The 26,051-nt window shown below is 33.6% G+C and overlaps 1 protein-coding gene across 2 annotated transcripts in view; it reads left to right on the forward strand.

Annotated features, from left to right (window-relative positions):
* The window catches only part of ZDHHC21 (zinc finger DHHC-type containing 21), a 70,079-nt gene extending 50,490 nt beyond the window's left edge, over positions 1–19,589 (forward strand). For both annotated transcript variants that reach the window (XM_025360472.1, XM_025360473.1), the window contains 2 exons: positions 15,431–15,474; positions 16,015–19,589. In XM_025360472.1, the coding sequence (XP_025216257.1) occupies positions 15,431–15,474; positions 16,015–16,147 (177 nt within the window). In that variant the 3' untranslated portion in view covers positions 16,148–19,589. The remainder of the gene's footprint in view (positions 1–15,430; positions 15,475–16,014) is intronic.
* The last annotated feature ends 6,462 nt before the right edge of the window (positions 19,590–26,051 follow it).

Genomic DNA, 26,051 nt, shown 5'->3' on the forward strand with positions numbered 1-26,051 from the left:
AAAATAACCTGTCTTCAAGTAATGAAATTCTTCCTTGTCCTTGATCTAGTCTGTTATTGAAACTTTGAAATATATTTTGTATTTCATTTAGTGAATTCTTCAGTTTGTTTGGTTCTTTTTTATTTGTATTTGTTTAGTAAATTCCTCATTCAGATCTGGAATTATTTTTCTAATTGCCTCATATTTGCTGTATTCTCTTTATCTCAATTAGCTTCTTTAATATTATTTTGAATTATTTTTCTGGGATTTCATATATCTTTTTGATTGTAATGTTTTACTGGAGAATTATTGTATTTCTTTGGAGTGCCATATTTCCTTGCTTTTTTATGTTTCTCGGGTCCTTATGTTGATATCTACGATATGTGATGTAGAAGAAACAACAGATGTTTGTTCTAATTTTTTTGCTTTTGTAGGAGAGGACTTTTTCCTGATGATGTATCTGTTGTGTTGGTTGGTTGGGGCCCCTTTGGTTTTGATTCTGGGAATGTGCAGTATTATAGTTGCTGTATGATTTATTTGGCTGTAAACAGCATCAGTGGTATCTGTGATTTCCTCAGTGGCTTAGGGTATGTTTGTTAGTGGATGTTGTGGTGAAATTTTGCTAGGGACTGGGTTGTCAGGTGGGCTTGTCCTTGGTCCTTAGTGGTGGCAGCAGCAAGTGGGCCTGTCCATGGGCACCAGGGTGGCTTTGGCACTGCTGTTAGCAGGTCCACACAGACCAATTCTTAGGCCTCCAGGTGGCTTGTTCAGGTGCGGATAGTGGCAGCAGTGCGCCAGGCAGGTGGGCAGGTTCTTGGGTCCTGGTAAATGGGCATGTCGTGGGTGATGGCAGTAGTATTGGCAGAACAAACCTCTGGCTCCCAAGTGGTTTGCATAGGTGTTGACAGTATCAGCGATGGGCTGGGTGGGCCAGCTCTCAGACCCACAGGTGGCATGTGTGGGTGCCAGCTATGGTGGTAGTAGCAAGCTGGGTGAGCCTGACCTCTGGCCCCAGAGAGAAGTGTTCAGGTGCTGACAATGGTAGACTGGGCTGTAGATGGTTCCCAGGCTCCTGGACAGTGTGCTCAGGTACTGGAGTTTGGATATGGGCAGACCTAGCCTCAGCTACTGGAGTTTGGGGTTGGGGAGACCTAGCCTCAGGTACCCTGGTGGTACATTCACCCACTGGCTATGGTAGGCATTGGTGGGGTGATCTCCAGGCCCAAGGCAAAATGTTTGGGTGGGGGTGGCATCCATTGCAGCCGTGCTACTGGGGAGGACAGGGTTGCTTTCAGTGGTTGCAGCTGTATGCAGTGGGCTGGGGATTGCCCACTTTGCTTGCACGTCAGCTTGGCAGTGCCAGCCCACAACAGCTGCTGTGGGCAGGGGGTTTGTCCTTGGGGCATGTGAAAATGCACGCTGGATTTGCTGCTGGAGTCAGCAGGGTCTTTGCCAATGGTTTTGTGCTTCAACCTTGGTGGTGGCAGCCAATGGCAGCAGTGGCTGTGGGCAGGGAATATCAGTGGGGCTCCAGAAATGTGGAGATGCAGGGGCTGTTGGGCTCACTGGCAGGATACAGTCTGGTGGGGGCTGGACTCTTCATATGGTGCCTTCCTGGAACTGCTTAGGGCTCAAAGGCTGTGTGGGACCCAGCATGCTCTTCCTCTCTGGGGTGGTGCCTTCATGTATTCTCCAGGCAGCTCCCGTTAGTCTTGAGACTTGAGAGGGTCTAGGGGCTTTCCTCTCGCTAGGATGCAGGAGTCTGCAGTAGGAATGTTGGCCATTGGGGGTCACTGACTTACCCTTTTCCTGCACTGGGGAGCCTCTGCATGCCTCCAGCCAGTTTTGGCTAACCAGGCCACCTTGCTTTCCTCTCAGTCCTTGCTTTAGGATGGTGTTTCCAATCACTTCTCTGTTGAATTCCAGTGTTCTCTTAGATGATATATTTTATGTGTGATTATCTACTCCCTATTTTGGTTCTTCTTTGTGGAGGAGGTGAGTACCAGTTGTTTCTAGTCAGCTATCTTGAAGCCCACCTACAGGTTTTTGTGTGGACATACATTTTCATTCCTCTGGGGTATATAGAAGTGGAATTGCTGAGTCTAATGGAAGCTACATTTAATTTTTAAAGAACTGCCACTATTTTCTAAAGTTGCTGCACGATTTTACATTCCCACTAGCAGTATTTGAGGGTTCTGATTCCTCTACAGCCTTGATGACAATTGTTATTACCTGTCTTTTAAAAAATGGTTACCATCCCTGATTAACTAATGAGATTGAGTACCTTTTCACATGCTTATTGTCCATTTATGTATCTTTGGAGAAATCCTTTGATCATGTTTTAATTGGGTTGCCGTTTTACTGTTGAGTTAGAAAAGCTGTTTATATGTTCTAGATATAAGTCCCTTTTCAGATATATTATTTACAAATATGTGATTTGCAAATATTCTCACATTCTCTTAATTACATTTTCACTTTATTATCAGTGTCTTTTGAAGCACAAAAGTTTGTACTTTTTATTGTTTCAATTTATCTATTTTTTTTCTTTGGTAGTATGTGCTTTTTGTGTCTTATCTAAGATACCATTGCCTAATCCAAGGTCAACAAAATTCCCTCCTGTATTTTATTCTAAGGGTTTTATTATTTTAGCTTTTACATTTAGTACTACGATTCATTCTAAGTTAATTTTTGTAGATCGTGTGAAGTAGGGGTCCATCTTCATTCTTTTACATGTAGATATCTAGTTGTCCTAGTACCATTTCTTGCAAAGACGATTCTTTCCACCATTGAATAGTCTTGACACCTTTGTTGAAAATTAATTGGATATTTTCTGGACTCTTAACTCTTTTATTTATATGTGTATCTTTATGATATAGAGATACCTTTATGCCAGTAGCACACTTTCTTACTGTTGTTTGACAGTAGTTTTGATACATTTTTCATACGTTTTTACTGAATATATTCTGATAAACACTTAATTTCTTATCCACAGTATATATGCTATACAGGCATACTTGTTGTATTGTGCTTTGTAAATAGTGTTTTGTGTTTTTTTTTTTAAACTAGTTGAGGGTTTGCGGCAACGGTGCATTGAGTGTGTCTTTCAGTACAATATTCCCACCAGTGTGTGTTTACCTGTTGTTTCTGTGCCATAGTTTGGTAATTCTCATAATATTTCAAACATGTTCATGGTTATTATATCTGTTATGATGATCTGTGATTGGCGATTGTTGATGTTACTATTGTAATTATTTTGGGGCACCACAAACTGCGCCCATATAAATGGCAAACTTAATTGGTAAATGTTGTGTGTGTTCTGACTGCTGCATTCACTAGCCATTCCTCTATCTCTTTTCTTTGGGCCTTGCTATTCCCTAAGATACAATAATATTGAAATTAGGCCAAATAATAACCCTATGGTGGCCTCTAAGTATTTAAGTGAAAAGAAGAGTTGCATGCCTCTCACTTCAAATCAAAAGCTACAAATGATTAAAACTAATGAGAAAGACGTGTTAAAAGCGGAGATAGGCCAAAAACTAGACCCCTTGTGCCAAATTGCCAAGTTATGAATGCAAAGGAAAAGTTTTCAAAGGAAATTTAAAATGCTACTTCAGAGAACGTACAAATGATAAGAAACTGAAGCAACTTTATTGTTGATGTGGAGAAAGTTTTGGTGGTTTGGGTAGAAGATCACACAAGTCACAACATTCCATTAAACCAAGCCTAATCCAGAGCAAGGCCCTCACTCTTCAATTTTATGAAGGCTGGGAGAGGTGAGGAAACTGCAGAAGAAAAGTTGGAAGCTAGCAGAAGTTTGTTCTTAAGGCTTAAGGAAAGAAGGCATTTCCATAACATAAAAAATGCAAGGTGAACTGGCAAGTGCTGATGTAGAGGTTGCAACAAATTATCCAAACGATCTAAGATGATTAATGAAGGTGGCTACACAAAACAACAGATGTTCAGTGTACACAAAACAGCCTTCTATTGGAGGAAGATGCCATGTAGAACTTTTGTAGCTACAGAGGAAAAGTCAATGCCTGGCTTCAAGGCTTCAAAGGACAGGACAGGCTGACTCTCTTGTTAGGGTTAAATGCAGCTGGTGACTGTAAGTTGAAGCCAGTGCTCATTTGCCATCCCCAAAATCCTAGACTCTTAAGAATTATGCTACATCTACTCTGCCTTTGCCCTAGAAATAGAAAAACAAAGCCTAAGTGACAGCCACATCTGTTTACAGCATGGTTTGCTGAATATTTTAAGCCCACTATTGAGACCTACTGCTCAGAAAAAGAGTTCCTTTCATAATATTACTGCTCATTGACAATGCATCAAGTCACTCAAGAGCTCTGATGAAGATATACAAGGAGATTAATGTTGTTTTCATGCCTGCTACATCTGTTCTGCATGCCATGGATCAGGAGTAGTAATTTCAACTTTTAAGTCTTACCATTTAACAAACATGTTTGATGGGCTATAGCTGCTATAGATAGTGATTCATGTGATGGATCTGGAGAAGGTATATTGAAAACCTGGAAAAGATTTACCATTTTAGATGCCATTAAGAACATTTGTGATTCATGGGAGGGGAACAAAATAGCAATATGAACAGGAGTTTGGAAGAAGTTGATTCTAAACTTCATGGTTAACTTTGAAGGGTTCAAGACTTCAGTGGAGGGGGTAACTAAAGATGTGCTAGAAATAACAAGAGAAATAAGAAGTGGAAGATGTGACCAAATTGCTACAATCTCGTGATCAGTGTTGAATGAATGAGAAGTTGCTTCTTATGGATGAGCCTGAAAAGTGATATTTTGAGATGGAGTTTACTCGAGTGAAGATACTGTGGACATTATTGAAATGACAACAAAGGATTTAGAAGAATATACAGACTTAGTTGGTAAAGCAGTGGCAGTATTTGAGAGGATTGACTCCAAATTTTTGAACAAAGTCCTACTGTGGGTAAAGTGCTATCAAATAGCATCACATGCTACAGAGAAATCTTTCATGGAAGGAAGAGTCAGCCTATGCAGCAGATTTTATTGGTTTTTTGCTTGTTTTGGGATGGAGTCTCACTCTGTCACTAGGCTGGAGTGCAGTGGCATGATCTCAGCTCACTGCAACCTCTGTCTCTCGGGTTTAGTCCCAAGTAGCTGGGACTACAGGTGTGCACCACCACACCAGCTAATTTTTGTATTTTTAGTACAGATGGGGTTTCACCATGTTGGCCAGGAGGATCTCGATCGCTTGACCTTGTGATCTGCCTGCCTCGGCCTCCCAAAGTGCTGGGATTACAGGTGTGAGCCACCGGTTTATTGTTTTGATTGTGACAGCCACCCCAGCCTTCAGCAGCCACCACCCTGGCCAATCAGAAGCTATCAACTTGGAGGCAAGACCCCCATCAGCAAAAATATTACATCTCCCTGAAGTTTCAAATGATCATTAGCATTTTTTAGCAATAAAGTATTTTTAATTTAAGGCAGGTATGTACATTGTGTTTTAGACATAATGCTGTTGTACACCTAATAGAGCATAGCATAAACATAACTTTTATATGCAGTGAGAAACCGAAAAATTTTTGTTACTGACATTATTGCAATACTGGCTTCATTGTTTAGAACCAAACTTGCAATATCTTCGAGGTGTTTCTGTAAGTTATTTATGGTTTTTATATATCAGGTTTGATTCTGACTCTGTTGTCTTCTATCAACATGTTAATTCTCAAATTGCAAGGGTATTTTTTTTTTTTTTTCTGTAGTGTTGAACAACATCATATTTTATTCAGGTAGAGAGATTCGGTTATGATGTGATATTTCTAAAACTGAGTAGAAACCACATTTGTTAAATAATGCTTACTCCAAAAGTTTCATCTCTTTCTGCATATACGTAGTGCCCTCTCGGAGCACTGTACCAGACAGTGCTGTTGTTTATAGCAATTATACCTCTATGAAACATTCAAAAAAGAATGATTAAGAAAGAAAGCAAGAGAGAGGATATATTGTATTTGTTATCCTAACCCTTAGTCACTTTACTTTCTCTTGAATACAAGTACTTTTTAGAATTACAATAAATTTTTAAATCTCTTTGGCTGGGATTTCATAGTGAACCTCAAGCATTATCCTTTTAGCGTTTAAAAAAAATTAAAAAGGATTTCCAGAGTACACTCCTCCTCACATTGATTTAAGATTCTTTGAGGCTTGATTATTTAAAAGTCTAATGCATTCATTGTTTAATTTTAAATCTAATGAATTATTAGCACTTTAATACGATTTAATATTTTAGTTAAGTTAAAATATAGATTATGCTTACTGTATAAAGTAAATTTGCTGTTTTGTGATAAGATTAAGATTACAAGAAATTTTACATCTGTACATGTTTTTGTCATAATTTGAATCCATGGATCTCTCTTTACAGTGTTAAGTGATAAATTTGTTAGGTAGCATAAGAAAGAAGTGGGAGAAAGAATCACAGTAAACTTAATCCTTCCATTGCAGTCTTACTTCTTCCCCTACTCTTGAACCCTACAGATCCTAGAGGCATTTTGGGAAACTACTGATACGGATATCATTTCATTACATACACTATTTTATTGCATAGCTTGAATATAGACCTATTAGATGTCAAACAAGCAAAATAAGTGCTGTCTCTTTGGGGTTTAGCTTGAGATTTCAGGGAAGCGGCATATCAGTTTTCAGTAATTTTTTACCATTATTCATTTTTGCTTGGAATAAATAAATCATTTATTTCATGTATAGGAAGAAAAATCTCGTCTTCCTATTGATAGTGGAAGGTAACAGGATAATCATAGCAGTGATAATCTGATGTCATTTTAGACCTAGCAAGACTAGATTATCTGTGACCCAGATAAAATAATTAGAAATTACTTTAACTTAAAAATACTGGATTTCTAATCTCATTTTCAAGGTTAAAAGATAAAACACAACCAGATGTTTCTGTTAAATAGACTAATCTGAAGCCCAATTCAAAAGGATTACCTGTGATTATTTTTCGATTTAATTTTAAACAGGATTCAAATTTACATGTTTGTGCATTTTTACTACAATTTATATTGAAATAAAAATGTTTTCAAATCAATCTACTTCTAAGGGAAACAGGTTAGTCAAATTATTTTTTAGACTTCAGACTGTTTAGCCTGTTTTTTTTTTTTTTTTGGTTTTTTTTTTTTTTTTTTTTTTGCTATTTCTGAATGAAATGGATAGTGATGTTATTAATGTAATTGATGTTGTCTGAATTATTGAGCAGTAGTTCACACATAGCCAACAATAATGTCCATTCTGATGAGCGCCAATACTGATAGTGCTGGATGATTGTATTCGTCATGTTTTCAGTCACTGGGCTTGGAGAGAATTAATCAAGAAGTGCTGTAACAGCTGGTACAGCACATTCTGGTGAGGTTCTGACAGTGAGCTATTGTGTACCATGACACTGCTCTGACAGTTTATCTAAATTTTATATACAAGCATTTTTGTTTTCTGGGCTCTGTGAAGTTTATATAATAGTGTAAGCTTTTGATGATGTCTCTGGAGATTTTCTCAGTTGTGGTGAGGTTGGGGGTAGGGTGAGACAGATGTATTTAGTTGCAATTTTGAAAAAGAGTAAATTCTCAAACAAAAATATAGTGATTTTTGCATTTGGTTTCACAGGTACTATTGTTGGAGTCTATTTGAATTGCTGAAGATAGCTTAAATCAAAGCTTTTCAAATTAAGAAGAAAATATTTTCTCCCAAAAATACTGGCTCATATTTAACTCATAAAGTTAATATTTACTTAGGTAACTACAGGAGAAATCATAAATGCAGGGGTGACCATTTTAACGTGGTTATCTTACTCAATGAAAAGTATCTTATGTTCAAAATGTTAAATCAGTTTAAAGGAGACTACTAAACATCATTTTACTAATCAATTAGTTGATTTACTTGCTTTTTAATCTATACACAGAAATGTAGTCCTGAAATTATTAATCCCTATAAATTTTGCCTAATATTCTGCCAAGTTGTTTTGAATTAACAGCATTCAGTAAACTCTTTGTAACAATTATGTTTGATCTGCCCAACTCCAGGTCAGCATTGCAGACATGAACATCAGTGCTAATTATATTGACCCCAGCTCACTTATACTTCTGTAAAGGAAGCTCTGTGTACCATTTTTGTTTTCCTCTGAATTTTTGCTTGATAAAAACAAAATAAATGTATTTCTAATATAGTAATTGTAATATTATATGAAAGATTTTATAGCTTTTTTAAAATCCAGAAAGTTAATTAAAATTTAAAATGTCCCTTCTTTTTAAATATGCTTTTAATGTCATACAGTAAAATTGGGTGTAATATTTTTTAGAATTTTGTATATGATAAGTTTATTAAAAAGTAGGTTCCCCCTTGCCAAGGGCATTTGTTTAAATACCAACTTACATTTCATACTTACATGAAATACTGTTTCTAAAAAAGAATTATCAAAATTATTTTGATAATTGTGATGTGTGGAATTGGATTACTCTTTACCATACACATGTTCCTATGTAAAAGCATATTTATATTGCATAATTTCTCTTTGCTCAGTGTAATAAACTGCTTTGAAGTATTTTTGATAAAAGTAATTAAAAACAAATCTTTTTCTATAATTTGTATGTTCTTAAATCACTACTAATTGCTTGAGTGATTAAATAGATGCTTAAAAAATGTTGGTAAGAAAACTAAACATTTATGGGTTTTCCTTTTACTAACCATTTTTCCTAGACATTCATTTTATATTTCATGATTTAAATCCACACAAATATTCAATCTGACATTAAAACATAGGATTGCAGAAAGCAGTGAATCTTATATTTATGGTTTGCTTATGGTATTTCAGCACAATAATTTATGTACATTTTATTGATACGTTATTCCCTGAATCTCAGCCAAAGGGGCATATTAAGTACCCATCTTATTTCTACTAATAACCAAAAATCTTATCAAAGTATAATTTTGGTGTTAAAAGTGTAAGAGTAGTTAAATTTGAGTTTTGATTATAAACATAGTTTTTCAGCTGTTCCAAATATTCTAATTAGTGCAAGACTTATTTATACAAAACATTATTGTGTATAATCATCCTCGCTGGCTTTCTCTCTATATTCCTATATAATTATTTCTTGTATACTTGACTACTTTTACTAGATTGTAAGTTCCATGATGCTAAGGACTGTGTCATAATAGATACTTAGTAAATTTTTGATAGATGAATAAATGAATAAATGCATCATGGTTTACGTGTTTAGGACTTGTTTTTTCAACTGGATTACAAGCTCTTAGAGGGCATAGGATTTTATATGTGTAGTCTCTTGTAGTCCCTATTGTTTTATTTTTCATTATAAAACCACTTGTTTGTGTGTTTAAACATAATGTTGAAAAGTTACATTTTGAGGTAATTGAGGTATTTATTTCCAAGCTGTGTCAGAAAGTAGGTAGTAGGCAATATCACTAAAATCTAAGACTGCCATTTATTGAGGAGTTTAAGGAGTTTTGACATTATTAACGCATTTAATCCCCACAAAAACCTATGAGGTAAGCGTTATTATTTGGAAATGGAGGTATGGAGTTTTAGCAATTTTCTTTAGGTTGTATAGTCAGAAAGTGGCGTGATTAAGAGAAGTGGGGGGATTATTTTGGAAAGAGATTTTCAGTGTCTATAAATATAAGATCTGTTGCCTTCTCACTTTTGTTCTATGATTGATTAGATGTTTATGTGAACTTCAGATCCCTAATAAAAGACATAGCTGGTCTTTTGTTGGAAATGGGTGCTTAAAGAACCATTCATTTGAAGTGAGGAAAGTAGTTCTGACTTAAAAGGAAAACAGAGAGAGCTGAGATTAACAGAACATTTCCCTCTTTTGATTGAAAACAAAACTAAAAATAAGGAATCATGCTATTTCTTCATGTCCAGTTAGTTTAGTGCCGCAAATTTATATTAAGTTGACCATTTTGTACAATATGTGCTGCTAATTAAGTGCTATGGAAAAATTTAAAGTTAAATGAGCTACTGTTCATAACTAATCAGAGGTGCTAAGAAGTGAAATGAAAGTCTTTCTTAGAATTAATATAAATTAGTAATAGATAAAGCAGGCAAATCTCGAATTGTGAAACACTTGCCTGAGTAGTGTTTTCAATTTTTTTATTTTTAATTGATATATAATAATTGTACATATTTACAGGGTACAATGTGATGTTTCAATATTTTTATACATAATGTAATGATCAAATCAGTAATGAACTTATCCATCACTTCAAACATTTATGATTTATTTTTGGTGAGAACATCCGAAATCCTATATTCAAGCTATTCTGAGATAAACAGTACCTTCTCGTTGACTGTAATCACACTGCTGTGCAATAGAACACCACAATTTATTACTCCTTTCTAATTGTAACTTTGTACTCATTGACCATCCTCTTCCCCATCCTTCCCCTCTTTCTACCCTCCCCAGTCTCTGCTAACTACTGTTCTATTCATAATTCTATGAGATCAACTTCTTAAAGATTCTACATATGAGTGAGAACAGTCAGTATTTGTCTTTCTGTAACTGGCTTATTTCATTTATCCATGTGATCGCAAATGATCATACTTCATTCTTTTTTATGACTGATTAGTATTCCAGTGTGTGTATATACCATATTTACTTTATTCATCTGCTGTTAGACACAGATTGATTCCATATCTTGGCTATTGTGAAGAGTGCTGCAATAAGCATGGGAGTTTGACATACTGATTTTATTCCTTTGAATATACAGTTGTCCCTCACTCTCCATAGGGGATTGATTTCTGGACCCCGCAGGGATATCGGAATCCACTGATGCTCCTGTTCCTTTTGTAAAATGGTATAGTATTTGCTTATAACCTATGGACATCTTCCCTTATACTATAAATCACCTCTAGATTATTTATAATACCCAATACAGTGTAAATACTATGTAAATAGTTGTTAAACTATATTATTTTTATCTGTTTTTTTTTAAATTTTTAAAAACAGTTTTTCTTAAAATATTTTTGATCCATGGTTGATTGAATCACAGCTACAGAACCAACAAATATGGAGGGCTGACTGTGTACCCAGTGCTGTGATTGCTGGATCATACAGAAGTTTTATTTTTAACTTTTTGAGGTGCCTCCATACTGTTTTTTTATAATGGCTGTATGGATTTACATTTTCCCCAACAGGAGTAAGGTTTCTTCCCCAGGCTGTGTAAGGGTTCCCTTTTCTCCACATCCTTGCCAACATTTACCTTTTGTATTTTTTGATAATACCCTGGGATAATTCTAGCTGGGATGACATGATTTCCCATTGTGGTTTTTAATTTACATTTCTCTGATGACCAGTGGTGTTGAACATTTCCTCATATACCTATTGGTCATTTGTATAATCTTTTCTCTATTTTAGAATCAGATTTTTTTTCTTTTCTCTCTCTTTTATTTTTCTGTTGAGTTGTTTGTGTTCCTTATGTATTCTGTGTATTACCCCCTTGTCAGATGTATAGTTGCAGAGATTTTCTTCCATTCTTTAGGTTGTTTCTTCAATGTATTTTTTTTTTTTAAGAGATGGGATTTCACTCTATCACCTAAGCTGGAGTGCAGTGGCATGATCATAGCTCACTGCAGCCTTGAACTTCTGGGCTCAAGCAAAGCTCCCACCTAAGTCCCCTGAGTAGCGAGGGCTACAGGCACATGCCACCATGCCATACCTTCTATTTTTTTAAAGGTCTTTCTTCTGTTTTTGTAGAGACAGGGCCTCACTATATTGGCTGTGCTGGTCTTGAACTCCTGGCCTCAAGCAATCCACCTGCCTCGGCCTCCCAAAGTCCTGTAATTACAGGCGTGAGCCACCGCACCCAGCCATTCACTGTGTTGTTTCCTTTGCAGAGCTTTTTTGTTTGATGTAATCTCATTTCTCTATTTTTGTTTTTGTTGCCTTTGTTTTTTATGTCTTACCTAAAAAATCTTTATCCAGGCAATGTCAAAAAGCATTTCCTCCATGTTTTCTTCCAGTAGTTTCATAGGATCAGGTCTTAATTGAAGTTTTTGATCCATTTTGAGTTGATTTTGTATATAGAACAGTGTTTTAAACTCTAGATTAAATCACCGTAGAGTCATTAGGTGACTATGTGTAGCAGACTTAGAAGCATCAACGAGATCTATAATAATAAAGAATGCAGGGGATAACTGAGGTTAGATTGAACTGTTTTCAAGGAGTCTAACAAAAATAATTGTTTTACTTTCCTCAGGTCTGCAGTTTGGCAGATCTAGAAACTCCATTTTGAAATTGTTTGCAGGGTTAAACAGGTCCAGAGGCAATGGCTCTTACTTCCAGACTCAAAAGAGATAGTCATATAACAGATTGTTTATTCCTTTATGTGCGATTGTCAGGTGTGCCAAAGGACTCTTCAGCACATTCTTTCTCCTGTATGACAACATATGTGGCAAAGTGTTGCTTGGTGAGAATGAACTCAAAACAGGATGAGTTAGTTGGATGGATTGTATCATCAAGCGCTCTATGCCAAGAGGACTGGGTTCTCAGGTCTGTTAACCAGGAAACCTCTGGTGATAAATTCTTGCTCTTTATCCCGCCCCGCCTTGCAACCTCTCATTTTCCTAACATCAAGCCAAGAGATACCACTTTCTCCCTTTCTCTTAGGAACTTCCCCCCCCCCATTCCAGGTATAATTTTACTACTTAGGATGCAGTTTCAATAGTCAACATAACTTTTTAGACTAGGCCTGAAAAATAATTTCTTAGGTAAGACCACCCATCAGAAGATAAAATATTAGATAAAATAGGTAGGGCCTATATTTCTGTATGTCTTGCTGTTTCTAGTTCATTATTTTTAAGGACGTCCAGCTTTTAAAATAGTACATCATTCTCATATATCTTGGTCATGTAGACTGAGGAAAGTCTTAGATATTTTGATCATTAGACTGTAATCAAGGTGTAAATATTTATAAATAAAAGTGTTCTTATAGACAACACATAGTAAAAACTTGTTTGTTATCATTCCTGGACAAATGAATTTCTTTGGATAGCTGAGTTTTACATATAACTAAGAACTTATACTTTGTATTTAAACTCCTTGAGCATAATAGTTATCTTATTGGTCCTTTCATGATGAGCACTGTGTTGAGTCTTTAGTATCGAATGAAGTTATCTACATCAAAATATTTTAATTATTTTAGTGTTTTTTTATTCCAAAAGTATATTAAACTTAATTTGACACTTGAGGATAACTTGTGGTTTTTTGTATTCTTGATAGTAGTAACTCCTGTCCTCTTCTAGTTTGCTGTTTCTGTCCTGCTAGTGAATGTGATAACCTAATTTGTATTGCTCTGGGTATGTTATATGTAAGCACCAGTGCAAAAACTTGATGACATGTTTGGTTACCAAAATACAAATTGTACTTATAACAGTATTCTGGATAGCAGAATTACAGAGAGATGAGCATTTGCCATTTCTAGAGGAAAAAAATAGCCTATTTTGGCCAACCTCACAAATCCTACTCATAAAGTAATGGTAAACATCACATTGTTTGAAAGAATAACCGAATAACCATGCTTATGATGATTTGATAGATAGTATTCTAGTTATTTCCCAAAACAGATTCAAGAAAGGTATCAAAAACACTTGAAAATAAAAGCTTTTTCTGTATGAAATCTAAATCTGAAATCTTTAAAGTAGATTTTTTTAATGCCACCAATAAATCCCTTAGGATTATAAGCAAGTTGTAATTTCTGCATAGTAAAAATTGCCCTTAATCTTAGCTGGTGAGAGTAGTCTGACCTTGCATTTGCCTTATACACCATGGAATACTTTATAGTTTTTAAGTGTTGTCCACATCTGTGATCTTAGGCCATTCATATACGTTTCCTAATAGCTATTCTATTTCATCTTTCTCTTTGACTTCTATCTCATCTTTTTCTTTGTACTTTTGCACAAGCTGTTTTAATTGCTTTGGAACAATGTGTCACTATCAAAACTCTAAGAAACAATTAAAATGACTTCACTTACTTCCTTTACAAATGTGGAACCTGAAGCCCAAATTTCCTCTGAGACCCTAATCAGTGTTCTCATATGTTTGTAGACTGTGTTTTCATAAAGTAAGACATTTTGAGGAAATTACAACAGAGCTGAGAAAGGTTAATTATTAATAGAATTGTCACTGGATACCTTGAATTACAAAGCTTCATAGGAAAACTAATGAATATAGAATATGTAGCTAATCTATAACTTTTAAAAAATTCCTGGAAAATCTGTAAATGAAACTCTGTTATTGGTTATTAGTTATCTTAAAAGTAGATCAATTTTCTCTTATATAGGCTAACTGTAGTTATGCAACTATTCATAATGAGAATTTAATATTATGAGCTATTTATTTAACATCTCTAAAGAGTTGTTTTTGAGTGAAAGTGCTGTTTATTAGCATCACTGGAAAAGTTTTACAGCCAAATAAGTTCTTGGGATTTTACTTGTAGCCACAAGTGTTCGCATGAATCGTACTGCTTAATAAGTCTACCTATGTGTAAACAAAGTGTTAAGGTAAAGTAAGGGATAAAAAGAGGAAAACTTCTCCAGCTTTTGGTGTATTTGAATGAATGTACTCTTTTGCACTGTTTCAAAGTATATTTAAAATACAAATAAATACCTAAAAATAAGATTGTGTAATTTGTATTTTGATTATTTGGCTATTACTTACAACAATTTACCAGTCTAATGATAAGTCTTCTGATAACACAAATTAAACCAGCATTTCTAGAAGCGATCTTCTGTTTTGTTGAAATGTTGCTTTTTTTTGTTTTTTTGTTTTTGTTTTTTTTTTTTTTACATATTTGTGTTAGAGCCTTATAGAAAGCATACAATTAGGGAATTATATTATGAAAAAGGTTATTTTTCTGCTAAAAAAGAACTCTGGTCAGTTTAGTTTTCAGAATAATAGATGTTGTAATATGGCAAATTCATAGATTGCCTTGTTGAATTTTGTTGTTGTTTACAGAAACCTAGAACCAGTAGCACTCTCTTAGGCAGTTTTCTGTTCATTAGTTTATTTCATATGTCATTTTACTATTTATTTTTTAATGCATATTCACTAACAGTTAAATTGAAAGTAGATTGTAGACTTTCAGAGGAATCATCAAGAAAGCAAGTGTAATAAAAGGTTATATTTTAATGAAGTGATACTCTCACAATTTTTGTGAGGTTTTTGTATTTAAATAGGTTTTTTTTTGCGTAATATAATGTTGATTTTGTTTTTCCAAGGGGATTCCAGCAATGTATGAAAGATCATTTAAAATTCATAATACTCATATATAAACTGTTTAAATCTTTAGAATATTCTTGGAATAAGATTAAAAACATCATAGAATGGATACAGAATAAAGACTTAATGACTTTGTTACATCTGAATATAATTTTTTATTTTTAATAGGATACAACATCTATTGAAAAGATGTCAAACTGTTGTGAAGATATGTAAGTATAAAACTGAAGTATATAGTATTATTTAAAAATGGAAAGAACTGGACATATTTGAGAAATATGTGCATGTAGTAGAAAGATAATATAATGATGGCTTTTTTTGGTGCCTTGTCTGAGGCCTGTGCTAGACAAGCCTACCCCAGTCTTACAGTAGGGGTTTTCCAGCCATGATAGTTTTCACACTAAAATGCTGATCATTCTTGTGCCTTGTCTAACTAAAGTAAGTTAAATTATTTGTCCTGAAAGTACATCAAAAGAGATTTGCTACTGTGTTGTTGACACACATTCTGTTAATCCTGAGATTTTCCTCTGCTTCAAAAGTTGTGCTCGGTTGATTGACGACACAGATACAATATCTGCTATCCAGAGTTAAAACTCAGCTGCATACCATAATGAAAGAAAAGCTGTATTTATGATGCTGGGACACAATTCATCAGAGTCCAGTAATGGATCCCCAGCCAACCTGTATTGTTTTAGCTGACTGAAGTGCACCATGGGAGTGCTGTCTTTCACTAATAATGCTGTCTTCTGTAGATCGAGGCCCCGAAAGCCATGGCAGCAGACCTTCTCAGAAGTTTTTGGCACTCGTTGGAAGATCCTGTGGTTCATTCCTTTCAGGCAGAGGCAACCACTGCGAGTTCCCTACCACTTTGCCAATCATGTCTAAACAGATGGATGGTGGGCACAGATGGGTCCTCCATGCTGGAAATGCGTTACAGGTTTTATGATAATAGAACTATGACAGTCTTCAAGTCAATTAAAATCCACCCACCAATCTTAGGCATCATAATGTGCCCCAGGCTTTATGTTAATAGTGATCTTGATCCTGTTGTGGGACTAATACAAGATCTATATTTAAGTTTTAAAGCATGTTTACTTTCAAATTAGCTTTCCACAGGGATTTATTTAAATGCTTTTGTTATTAAACTCAAAAGGCAGTGATTAGGATGAAATAATTGTACATAATTTCTTTTAGTACTGACAGTGTTACAGATTCTAATTTATGGTAAATTTCAGATGTTTTTTTAAAATTTTCACTTTTAAACAGTAACCAAATCTAAGTTTAATTATTCAGGTTTTACAAAAGTTGATACACCTTCTTATAATATAGGTAAATTTTCTTTTTCAAATCCAATTTAAAATAACCTTTCCTTTTAAATGTGCTGCAACATTTTTAAAAATGCAGCAGCAATAGGAGTGAACAGCAGCAACAAAAAACGGGCATTGGTTTCTTAGGAGTGGCTTTCTTATATTTTCTTCTTTTTTCTTCACCAAAACCAACATTAAAGGACCACTGAAGTAAAACACTAACTACCTACCTTACTATAAAGGAAATGTTAAAAATTTTTTCACAATAATTTTTCAGTTTTCACCATTACTGTTGTAATTATTGATTGTGATTGAAATATTTGCTCCCAGGAGAACTCCTGATCGGTGGGCATGTATTCCTATTTTACCCTAAGATTTTAATGAGCAAAAAGGGGAGAGAATTTGCAATAACTTCACAATTACCTTTTCTAGTGCAGTTATATTAGAATGCATATGTTTTTAAAATACTGGTATAACTAGATAATATGTAATGTACAGTATAAAGAGGAATATTGTGCTTTTGAAAAGATTATACTTTTTACTTTTATTTATGTACTAGTAGATGTAAAATTTCACATTGAAGGTTTATATATATTGGCCAACTCATATAGAAATTTTATTTATAGGAAGCTACTACTGAAAAAAGTCACTAACTTTGTTTACCTTTAATAATCCCTAAATTCAAATTAAATTTTAATTGGCCGGCTCTAATTTGCATTGAGAGACCTTTTACTAGTAGCTAGTGTTAGGAAGTGACCCTAAAATAAGAAAATACAATGATCTGTGTTTATCATTAACCTTATACAAATGTAAATTACTAATAGTGATGTTCTCTCGCAAGGCATAGAACATTTGTATGAAAAGACATTTAGTATGCTTTGAAAACTCAGCTTTTAATTTTTTTCCATTAGAATACTGCAAAACTCATATATCTTTTTAAAAAATTTATGTACTCACAGTCTTTCCCTTGAAGAGAAGATTGAAAAAGTCTACTGTTCATGAACCATGCTAATATTTTCCTTTTAGTTAATTTTGAAAGTAAGGAACAATACCTGGGAAATAATTAAACAGAAGGTTACCATTGTTAGCCAGTTGGCTATACTGTGGTTAGTTCTTTCAGAAATTGTAAATATCTTGTAGCATATTCTGAAATAATAGAGTAAGTACTTCTCAGAGATGTCAATATCATGTTTTTCATGTTCTAATTGGAATACTTTATTACTTACAAACTCCGAAGTGGCAGACGAACGTATTTATTGGTACTGAAAAGAGACGTAGTAAATTAAATAGAAGAAATATATTTATAAAGCTTAGTGAAACACAAAATTAGACTGTTAATGTCAGGCAAATGGGTTGGAATTTGTGCAAGCTATTTGGCCACCATTTGGCCTGGTGACAGAACTTTTATAAGGAAGTAATATATAGATAATGTAGGTAGATATCAGTTGAATGCCTTATATTGTATACATTCCTTTCAAATAAGGACCTTGAGAAAACAGCAGAACCAAGTGAAGATCCCCTAAAGAACTTTGTAGCTGATTTATACTTCCTGTAGTAGCAGTAGGTACACTGAAAGGTATTGGGCGGGGTCTCTTTCCCACTGTGATGATTTGTGTTCTTATTTTTCCTAGATTTACCACTTCTAGGACATATTCTTTTCCTTCTTCCTCTTTACCTTTCCTGGTCCTGATCACTCTGTAGTCAGTTCCCTTAAATTATTGGACTACACACTAATACACTAGAAAAGCATATGCTTATTTTATTTGAATGGCAGAAATGCTATCAGTATATTTACATAAGAATGTATATTAAAGTATGTCTATATATACTTACACTGTGACTTTCAGTATTCCCCAGTTAGCATACCTAACCCTCCTGTGGGTATTGTTAATTCTTGTTAGACTACACTAGAGAAAAACCAACTGTCAGTTTCCTAAGCATATCTACTGGTGTTCTTTCTGCGCCCTCTTTTGGCTAATTGATGTAATTATACTGGCTCTAAAGATTTACTGCCCCATAAGTAAATAGTATAGCCACATTCTGAACATATCAAAAGTATAAACTTAGGAGTATATGTACAAAAATGTAAAATTTTATGAAAATGAACATGTTTTTATGATGTTATTTCTAGTTCGTAGAATGTGATGACTGCTTTGCTTCGTTTGTGTTCGTTCCCATTATATTCTTGCTGTCAATCACAAATTTATATTAGATTAGGATAAACTAAGCTATTTTATGTATTTTATTTTAAACCTTACTTTGGCAGAGTAATTCCTTAGAATTGGAAAAGCTGTTACTTTAAAATGACCAATTTATTACAAAACATAGAAATGTATTGTAGCTACAAAGACAACCAAGCATTTACTGTGTTTTAATGAATATCTAAAAAACTACATTTAGTTTATTTTACTCAGTTTTGAGATGATTTTTTTTTTACTGACTTATGCCTTAAATAACTAAGAGATTAATGATTCTTTGTATACTTTTCCTTTTCTTTTCTTTGTTCTTTTTTTTTTTTTTTTTTTTTAACCTTTCCCAGAGTTATATCTATAGTTTTAGTAGCCAATTTATTATGTATTCTGGATAACTATGAAAACAACTAAAGGTGTTGGGCATTAGAAAATAATCATGAGCAGTAAGATTACTGATGTAATATGTATGTTGGACTGAAGTATTTCTTTATAAACGTTCTATTTGATTTTAAGCAAAATGTATGTTAAAGGATGTTTTTACATCAGTAAAGTCATTTGTCGGCCTTCTGGAAATGAAAGGTTTTTACCTAGATACTGTAAGTTATACCTCCTTAACAATCATATTTGTCACTGTTGTTTTCTTCAAACAAAAATGTTTATGGGCTTCATGTAGGCTTAAGATTGTAGGCAAAGATGAACTGAGTTCAGGACCCCTCAAGCAGTAGGCATTCAGTTATAGAGCAATTGGTACTTTGTAACCCAGACTTATAGGTTAAAAATATCAAGTTAGCTGATGTTTCTTTATAATAAAAATACTATTTTGCTTAAGAGTTGTATTAAAAATATTTGTGCTTAACATTAGAAATAGCTATTTTAAATTGTAGTTAACATATTAACTCTTTTTCAGAAAAAAGCATAGTTTATTTTTAATAATGAAAGAGAACATAATACATAGTGCTCACTGTAACAGCTGAGTTAAAACGTCTGTCAGAATTAACATCATTGTATTTTTGCCAATGCATAGAGGCATTTTTCTCTAAGTATGATGGCTAATGATAACTATTCTTTGTTAGACGTTCAAGTCACTTCCATACAAGTAACTAGTTGGTGATATGTTTTGCTCCAAAGGGTGTATTAATTCTGAATGCTAATCATAAAGACTTAAGTTAGGACAACATTTCAAACCAGGAGGTGTGAATTGATTTAGATTATGGCCACACAATTTTCTGTGTGTTAGTTCTTGGGGCAGTTTGAGTGTTTTCACATGTATTGCTGTAAAATCACGACGTATCAAGCTCTGGTTTAATATGCCATTAATATTAATTAACAGAGCTGCTAGTCTCTCTCTGGACTTTTCTCTAGTCTCTGCTTCTCTTGCGCTTCCTGTGTCAGTAGATTAGCTCAAGTTTATCGAGTTTAATAACCTATAGTTACTTTATTAAATAAGTTTCTGACATGACCTCTAATATACATAGATATATCTAGAATTTATTTGATAAAATTCACACATATAAACATTGAGTAGTTTGCTAATAGATACAAATATTAGATTTTCACACAACTCTACTACTGCTTTAAAAAAACATAAGTATTGGTAAGTGTAGCAAATAAGCCATGTACATTTAATGTGTTCTACTTGCTAGTATTAACTGTATAATTAATGAATGTGTTATTTAATGCCCAAGTTTGTTAACTTTTACTCTAGAAATCATCCTCTGAATTTATCTATAAATCACAAATTTCATTATGCTCTATATTTAGTCATTCTCAGTTGAATTCTAGAATATTCCACAGTACAATGTGAGAAAGTATTAGAACCAACTTGCTTGAACTGTTTTGAACCAATGTTGTAATTCTGTGTATTAATCGGTATGTAGCATTTCTGCTGCTTTTGAGGTGATGATGGTTTAACTTCAGGAAAGTGGCTTTTCTCTGATTTCTTTTATTATCATTGTGCAGTTTTTAACAACAAAACTTACTACATCTTTGTCAGTTTTTCAGATGTTGCAATACTGCCTGCTACTTTGAAACAGAAATAACAATGGTATTTTAAAAGTCATTGATATTACTGGTATTTTCCATTGTCATTACAGTTTTTTACTATTATTATGTTCTTTTTGCCTTGTCCATCCTACAGAATAGGTACAAATGAGTAGTGAGTATCCAAAAACTTACTAAGATGGAGAGAAGGCTAGATGGGGCATGAATAATCAGCATCTCAGCAACAGAGTTGACTGGAGCCAGTTTCTGACATCAGAAAATCTCTTTGCTATAATCATTTAGCCTTATCTCTTATTTATACCATTTTTATTGGAGGAGTTGTTAGTGCATATAAACATTTAGTTTGAATTATTTAACTTAAGGAATTTATATTGATGTTTCTCTTCAGTTCGTCAGATGCCTTTAATAAACATTTTAGTTTTAAATATTATAATTGTGTAGAGTATGGTAACGTGAAGTGTTAAAAATAATGTGGAAAACACAGCTATTTAATGCAGAGGAGAAATGAACAGTTTGCCCAAAGTTTGAAAAAACTGGTACCTTTTCTGGAAATCTTTATTGCAAAGAAAAGATACTGAGTATATAGAAAATTTTGTCACCAGAGGAAAAATAAACAATATATAAGGGTGGCTTTCACTTTAACATTTGGGATATTTTGGAGTTCTTGATACCCTGAAGGTCTCCATTTGTATTGGTATTTTGAATATCTGTAACATGTAATGTCGTGCTTATAACAGTTCAACACTGGTTTTTTTGGTATTGATAGCTTTATATATAAACAAAGATGTGGACAAAATAGCTTAACAAAAGTTGTGGGCTTTTTTGTGGCTTCGCCTGCCTGTTTGACTAAACACAGGGTTTATTTTGCAGGCTGTTAACTAAAGGGAAGGCTTATCTGCGTATTGCAAGCTATATATTCTTGCCAGTATGCATTGGATGATATTTTAACCTACTGGTGCCTGAAGTTAGTGTTTTATAACCTCAACAACTATAAAACATCCTGGTGCTATTCACTTTAGCATTGAGTGACATTTTTAATTCCTGTACCAAAGAGTTAATTTTCTTTTGGGTTGACTGAGTTTTCTTCTCACATCATTGTGTGTTTATAAAGTGGAATTTAATGTTACTAGGAACAGTTTGATTAACAGATCTTAGTTTTTGCATGCCGCTGTGGCAATTTAATGGATTTTAAATGTTTCTCACTTGGACTATTTTTTAGTTAGGCATGTGTGGATTTTAATTTTGTATTTTAATATAGCTTGGCTACTTTAAAAGGTAGTTTGATAGGCTGAAATTACAAAAGATAATTGAAGCACTTTTCACAAGTTGTTTTATTTCTGCAACAATGAATGAAAAAGTAAGAACTCTAATATTTAATTTATATAAATGAACTATATAGCTTATTGGGCACTTTAATGAACACTGAAACAAAATACTAAAATGAAGAGTTAAGGGTTCATTCTCATTACAAATCAAGAATTCAGCGTGTATGTGTGTGTGTGTGTGTGTAATCTTTAGTGGCTTTAAAGAATAATATTGCCATTTGTCTACTTTGCAAACAAAGATAAAAGACCACCTTTAAAATATATGTATGTGTACGTATATATGTATGTGTACATATGTGTGTGTGGATATATATAGAGAGAGATACAGAGAGACAGAGAGAGAGAGATGCTTTCCCAAGAGGAAATGCATATGTACCTTGATTTAAGCAAAACTGATAACAGAAAATTGAACTTAATGGAAAAAAAAAAAGTCTGGATATGATTGCTCACTTTACATAGAAAGTTAGAGTAAGATTATTTTTAAAACTAATTTTGCTTAGTAGTTCGTTTTACAAAAGTGAAGAAAAACACCCTTTAAGTGTACTCGTAATTTAAAACACCTTTCAAATGTAATTGTCCAAATGTAATACTGCTGTGTATACTATTTTGGTTCCAAATTTTTCCCTTTAAAACTCTCAAAACACTCAGTGTCCTTACAACTGCAGCTAAAATGGTTAATCATTCTGTCAAGAAGGTGACAGTGTGTGTATTGGAAAAGCAGACAATCACATTCGAAAATATTTTGTATTATTGTTAGCTAAAATCAACCTCTCCTTGAATGTAGATACACTATATGGTTTTGCAGTGAATTCTGAATGGAAAAAAAGAATCAAGTCTGAAGTTTATGTGAAATGTGGCTTCAGATCATTTGAACAATATGTAGATATCTAGGTGAACGTAATCATTAGAGGTGAAAGCAAAATTTGTTTGAAAGCCTAATGAGATGAAGCAACATTGTCTCTCTCTAATCTGCCAACAATATTCCCTAGATTATGTTGCCACTATATTGATTCTGAGTAATTTGGCTTGTTTATGCATGGTTTAAATGCGGGTGGCTGAATGCAGTACTTTTTCAAGTTACTGAGTAGTAGAGAATTCACCACTATTCACTGTCTCCCAGAGATGAACATTTTAAAGAAAAAAAATTAGACAAAGATAGGCTCTTGGAAGGACAGAGCACACATGGATCATGCTGTATGAGCTCACTTTGTGTCCCTGGAATTAGTGTTTTTTGTGTGTGATCTGGCTGGCAAGTTTAATGAATAGCCAAAATCTGTGTTATTTTTGAGGCTCCTAAAATTGTGTGTGAACCCCAAGTTCTGTCTAGTATTATATCCCTAAAATGCTTTTATTTTGATAGTAGTATGTTCCAAGTGCCATCGGAAGATCCTGTTTTTAAATTTGTCAAGCATTTTATTATTCAGTGCATAATATGTATAGATCTGAGTGCTCTTTTCCTTGCATTGTCTTTTATTTTTACCTTGTCTTTCCCCTAAGAGAATTTAAAGAAAATCTTCACCAACATTTCTCGTGCTGATGGTAATTGGGAAAATAGTGGTTGAGGGATATAAGAATAGATTGAGGGAGTAAAATGGGTGAAAATGACAAGCGGGAACCATGCAGCTGATATGTATTTGTTTAGATGAAAAGTCTACACTGGTTCTTAATATGAAAATCAAACCATGTATCTACCTTAAGAACAATGTTGTTGTTTTTAATTTATTGTAGTGATTTAGTTTTATTCACGTAATATTTCTATTTTCTTTGCAGATTGTTTTTAATTTAAATTGTGGAATTTTTACTTCTCAAAATGTATTATGTACTGTATTTTTTTAAATCTTATTTTTAAATAAATATTTTTTAAAAACCTAGGACTGTTTTTCTCATCTTACCTTTTTTACTTATGAAAATTAACCCAAATTCTAGATTTCAGCACTACCAATGTAATAGGTCACTTTAAAACATTTTATACAATGTGGATAATTATTCATGATTACTAGTCTTAGGATATTGTTCTACCATAACCACAAAATTCATTAACTGTTCAAAAAGAACTAGGTGTACATACTAGGGTTGAAATTGACAAATGCAATATTTCTAGTTAGGCATATTTATCTTAGAGATGACCCAGATGGCTGGATTCAGTCACCCAATTTATTTAACATTTATTGTGGCAGACACTATTTTATAGAAGTATTTTTTCTTGAGGGGAATAATTTACATACAATAAAATGCAGAAAGTTTAAGTTTACATCTAGGCACTGTTTTAGATGTGGCAATATTGAATTAAAGACTTTGCTCTTAAGAAGTTACAGTCTAAGAGTACTTAGTTTTTTGTTGACAAATGTTCTTAAGCCTAAACTAATTACTTTTCTTGTAAGAAGTCACAAAGCCAGTAAACATGAGTTGGCCAAAAAAAATCATCAGCTCTGAAAAGACAAATCAATCAGTAGGTCTTACAAACAGTGAGTTAGTAGAAACTGCCCTGAGATTGAAAGACAGAGGTTTAACTTTATTTTAAAAATTCTTTAAAAAATTTTTATTACCAGAAAAGTAATTTTGAAAAATATCCTGGATTAGTAGATAAATTATTTGATAGATTTGCCAAATAAAACTATAAATTTTGCTCTATTGGTAAGTCAAAGCAGATTTGTCAGAAAGTCTGCCTTCTGACAAACTTAAGGATTATAAATCTTTAATCTTGTTTCTTTTGCAATTTCCTTTGTTTTGATTCTAGCTAGCATTTATAATAATGTTTTCTTAGTGATAAGTTACAACTGTTCTCAAACTTTTTGGTCTCAAGACTCCATTACATTCATAAAAATTACTGCAGGCCCCAAATAATTTTTGCTTATGTAAGTTATGTTTATCAGTATTTATTGTAATAGAAAATAAAACTGATCAGGATCTATGAGAATTTGAAACAAAATGGGAAAAAATTTAAATAGTTGCTAATTCATTTAAACATAAACTCATTGCGTGTTAACATAAATAACGTTTTTATTTAGAGACCCATGATTTTATGTTTCTGCAAAGCTCTCATATCTGCCTTCATAGAAGAAAGTTGGGTCCATACTGCTTCTGCATTAGACCAATTGAATTGTTATTTTGTTAGAAGTACCTGGAGAAGTCTGATCTTGTGCAGGTAACGTAGTTGGAAAAAGGAGGAGTGTTCTTATCATCTTTTCAAGTAACTGGATATTCTCTGGTACTACACAAATACTCAAGTGATGGTTTCTTAAAGTTTAGTTAGTTGCAATGTGGAGTCAGAAACAATACCAAGGAACTTTTCATATTCTTAAAATCCACTGGTCTCTTTTTCACTTTGGAAAGTTCTTTTAGCCATACAAAATTAAATCCATTAATATTACCACTGGTCTTGTCAGAAGTATTGCTTTTAGCCATACAAAATAAAATTAAATTGATTAATATTACCACTGACCTTGTCAGAAAAGTAAGTATTGGGAAGCAGTTAAGTTTATGGTGACAGGTTACATTTTTCAGAATTCTGATTTTCACGTGAAAGTTTGAATATTGTCATTGGCAACCACATACTGTCAGTAGTTGTCCTTGAAGTGACAGGTTACCTTCACTTATTTTTGAGAAGATGCTTGCCAAATACCCAACTCTGAAAAACTGCGGTTTGTCAGTCATTCCTTCAAGTATAAAATGGTGTTCCATGAAAATAAGTGGCTGGTTCAGCTTGCAACTCAAACAGTCACATAAGTGCTTTTCTTTAGTAATATACTATTAAACTCTGGAATTCACCTGAAGTGCTTTATGTGTACTTCCATTTTGTCAGACAGAATATTTAAAGTGTGCTCAAGAACAAGCTTTAGTAAAATTAATGGTTTTTACTGTTTCATCAGTGTTAAGTGAAACTGGCTTGTCACTTTTTTTAAGCTAAAGTGTGGTTTAATCTAGTTAATTTGGCTCTGTTTGGGGAGGAATGCAATTGGGGAAG

This window comes from Theropithecus gelada, chromosome 15 (genome assembly GCF_003255815.1).
Source record: "Theropithecus gelada isolate Dixy chromosome 15, Tgel_1.0, whole genome shotgun sequence".
NCBI lineage: Eukaryota > Metazoa > Chordata > Mammalia > Primates > Cercopithecidae > Theropithecus > Theropithecus gelada.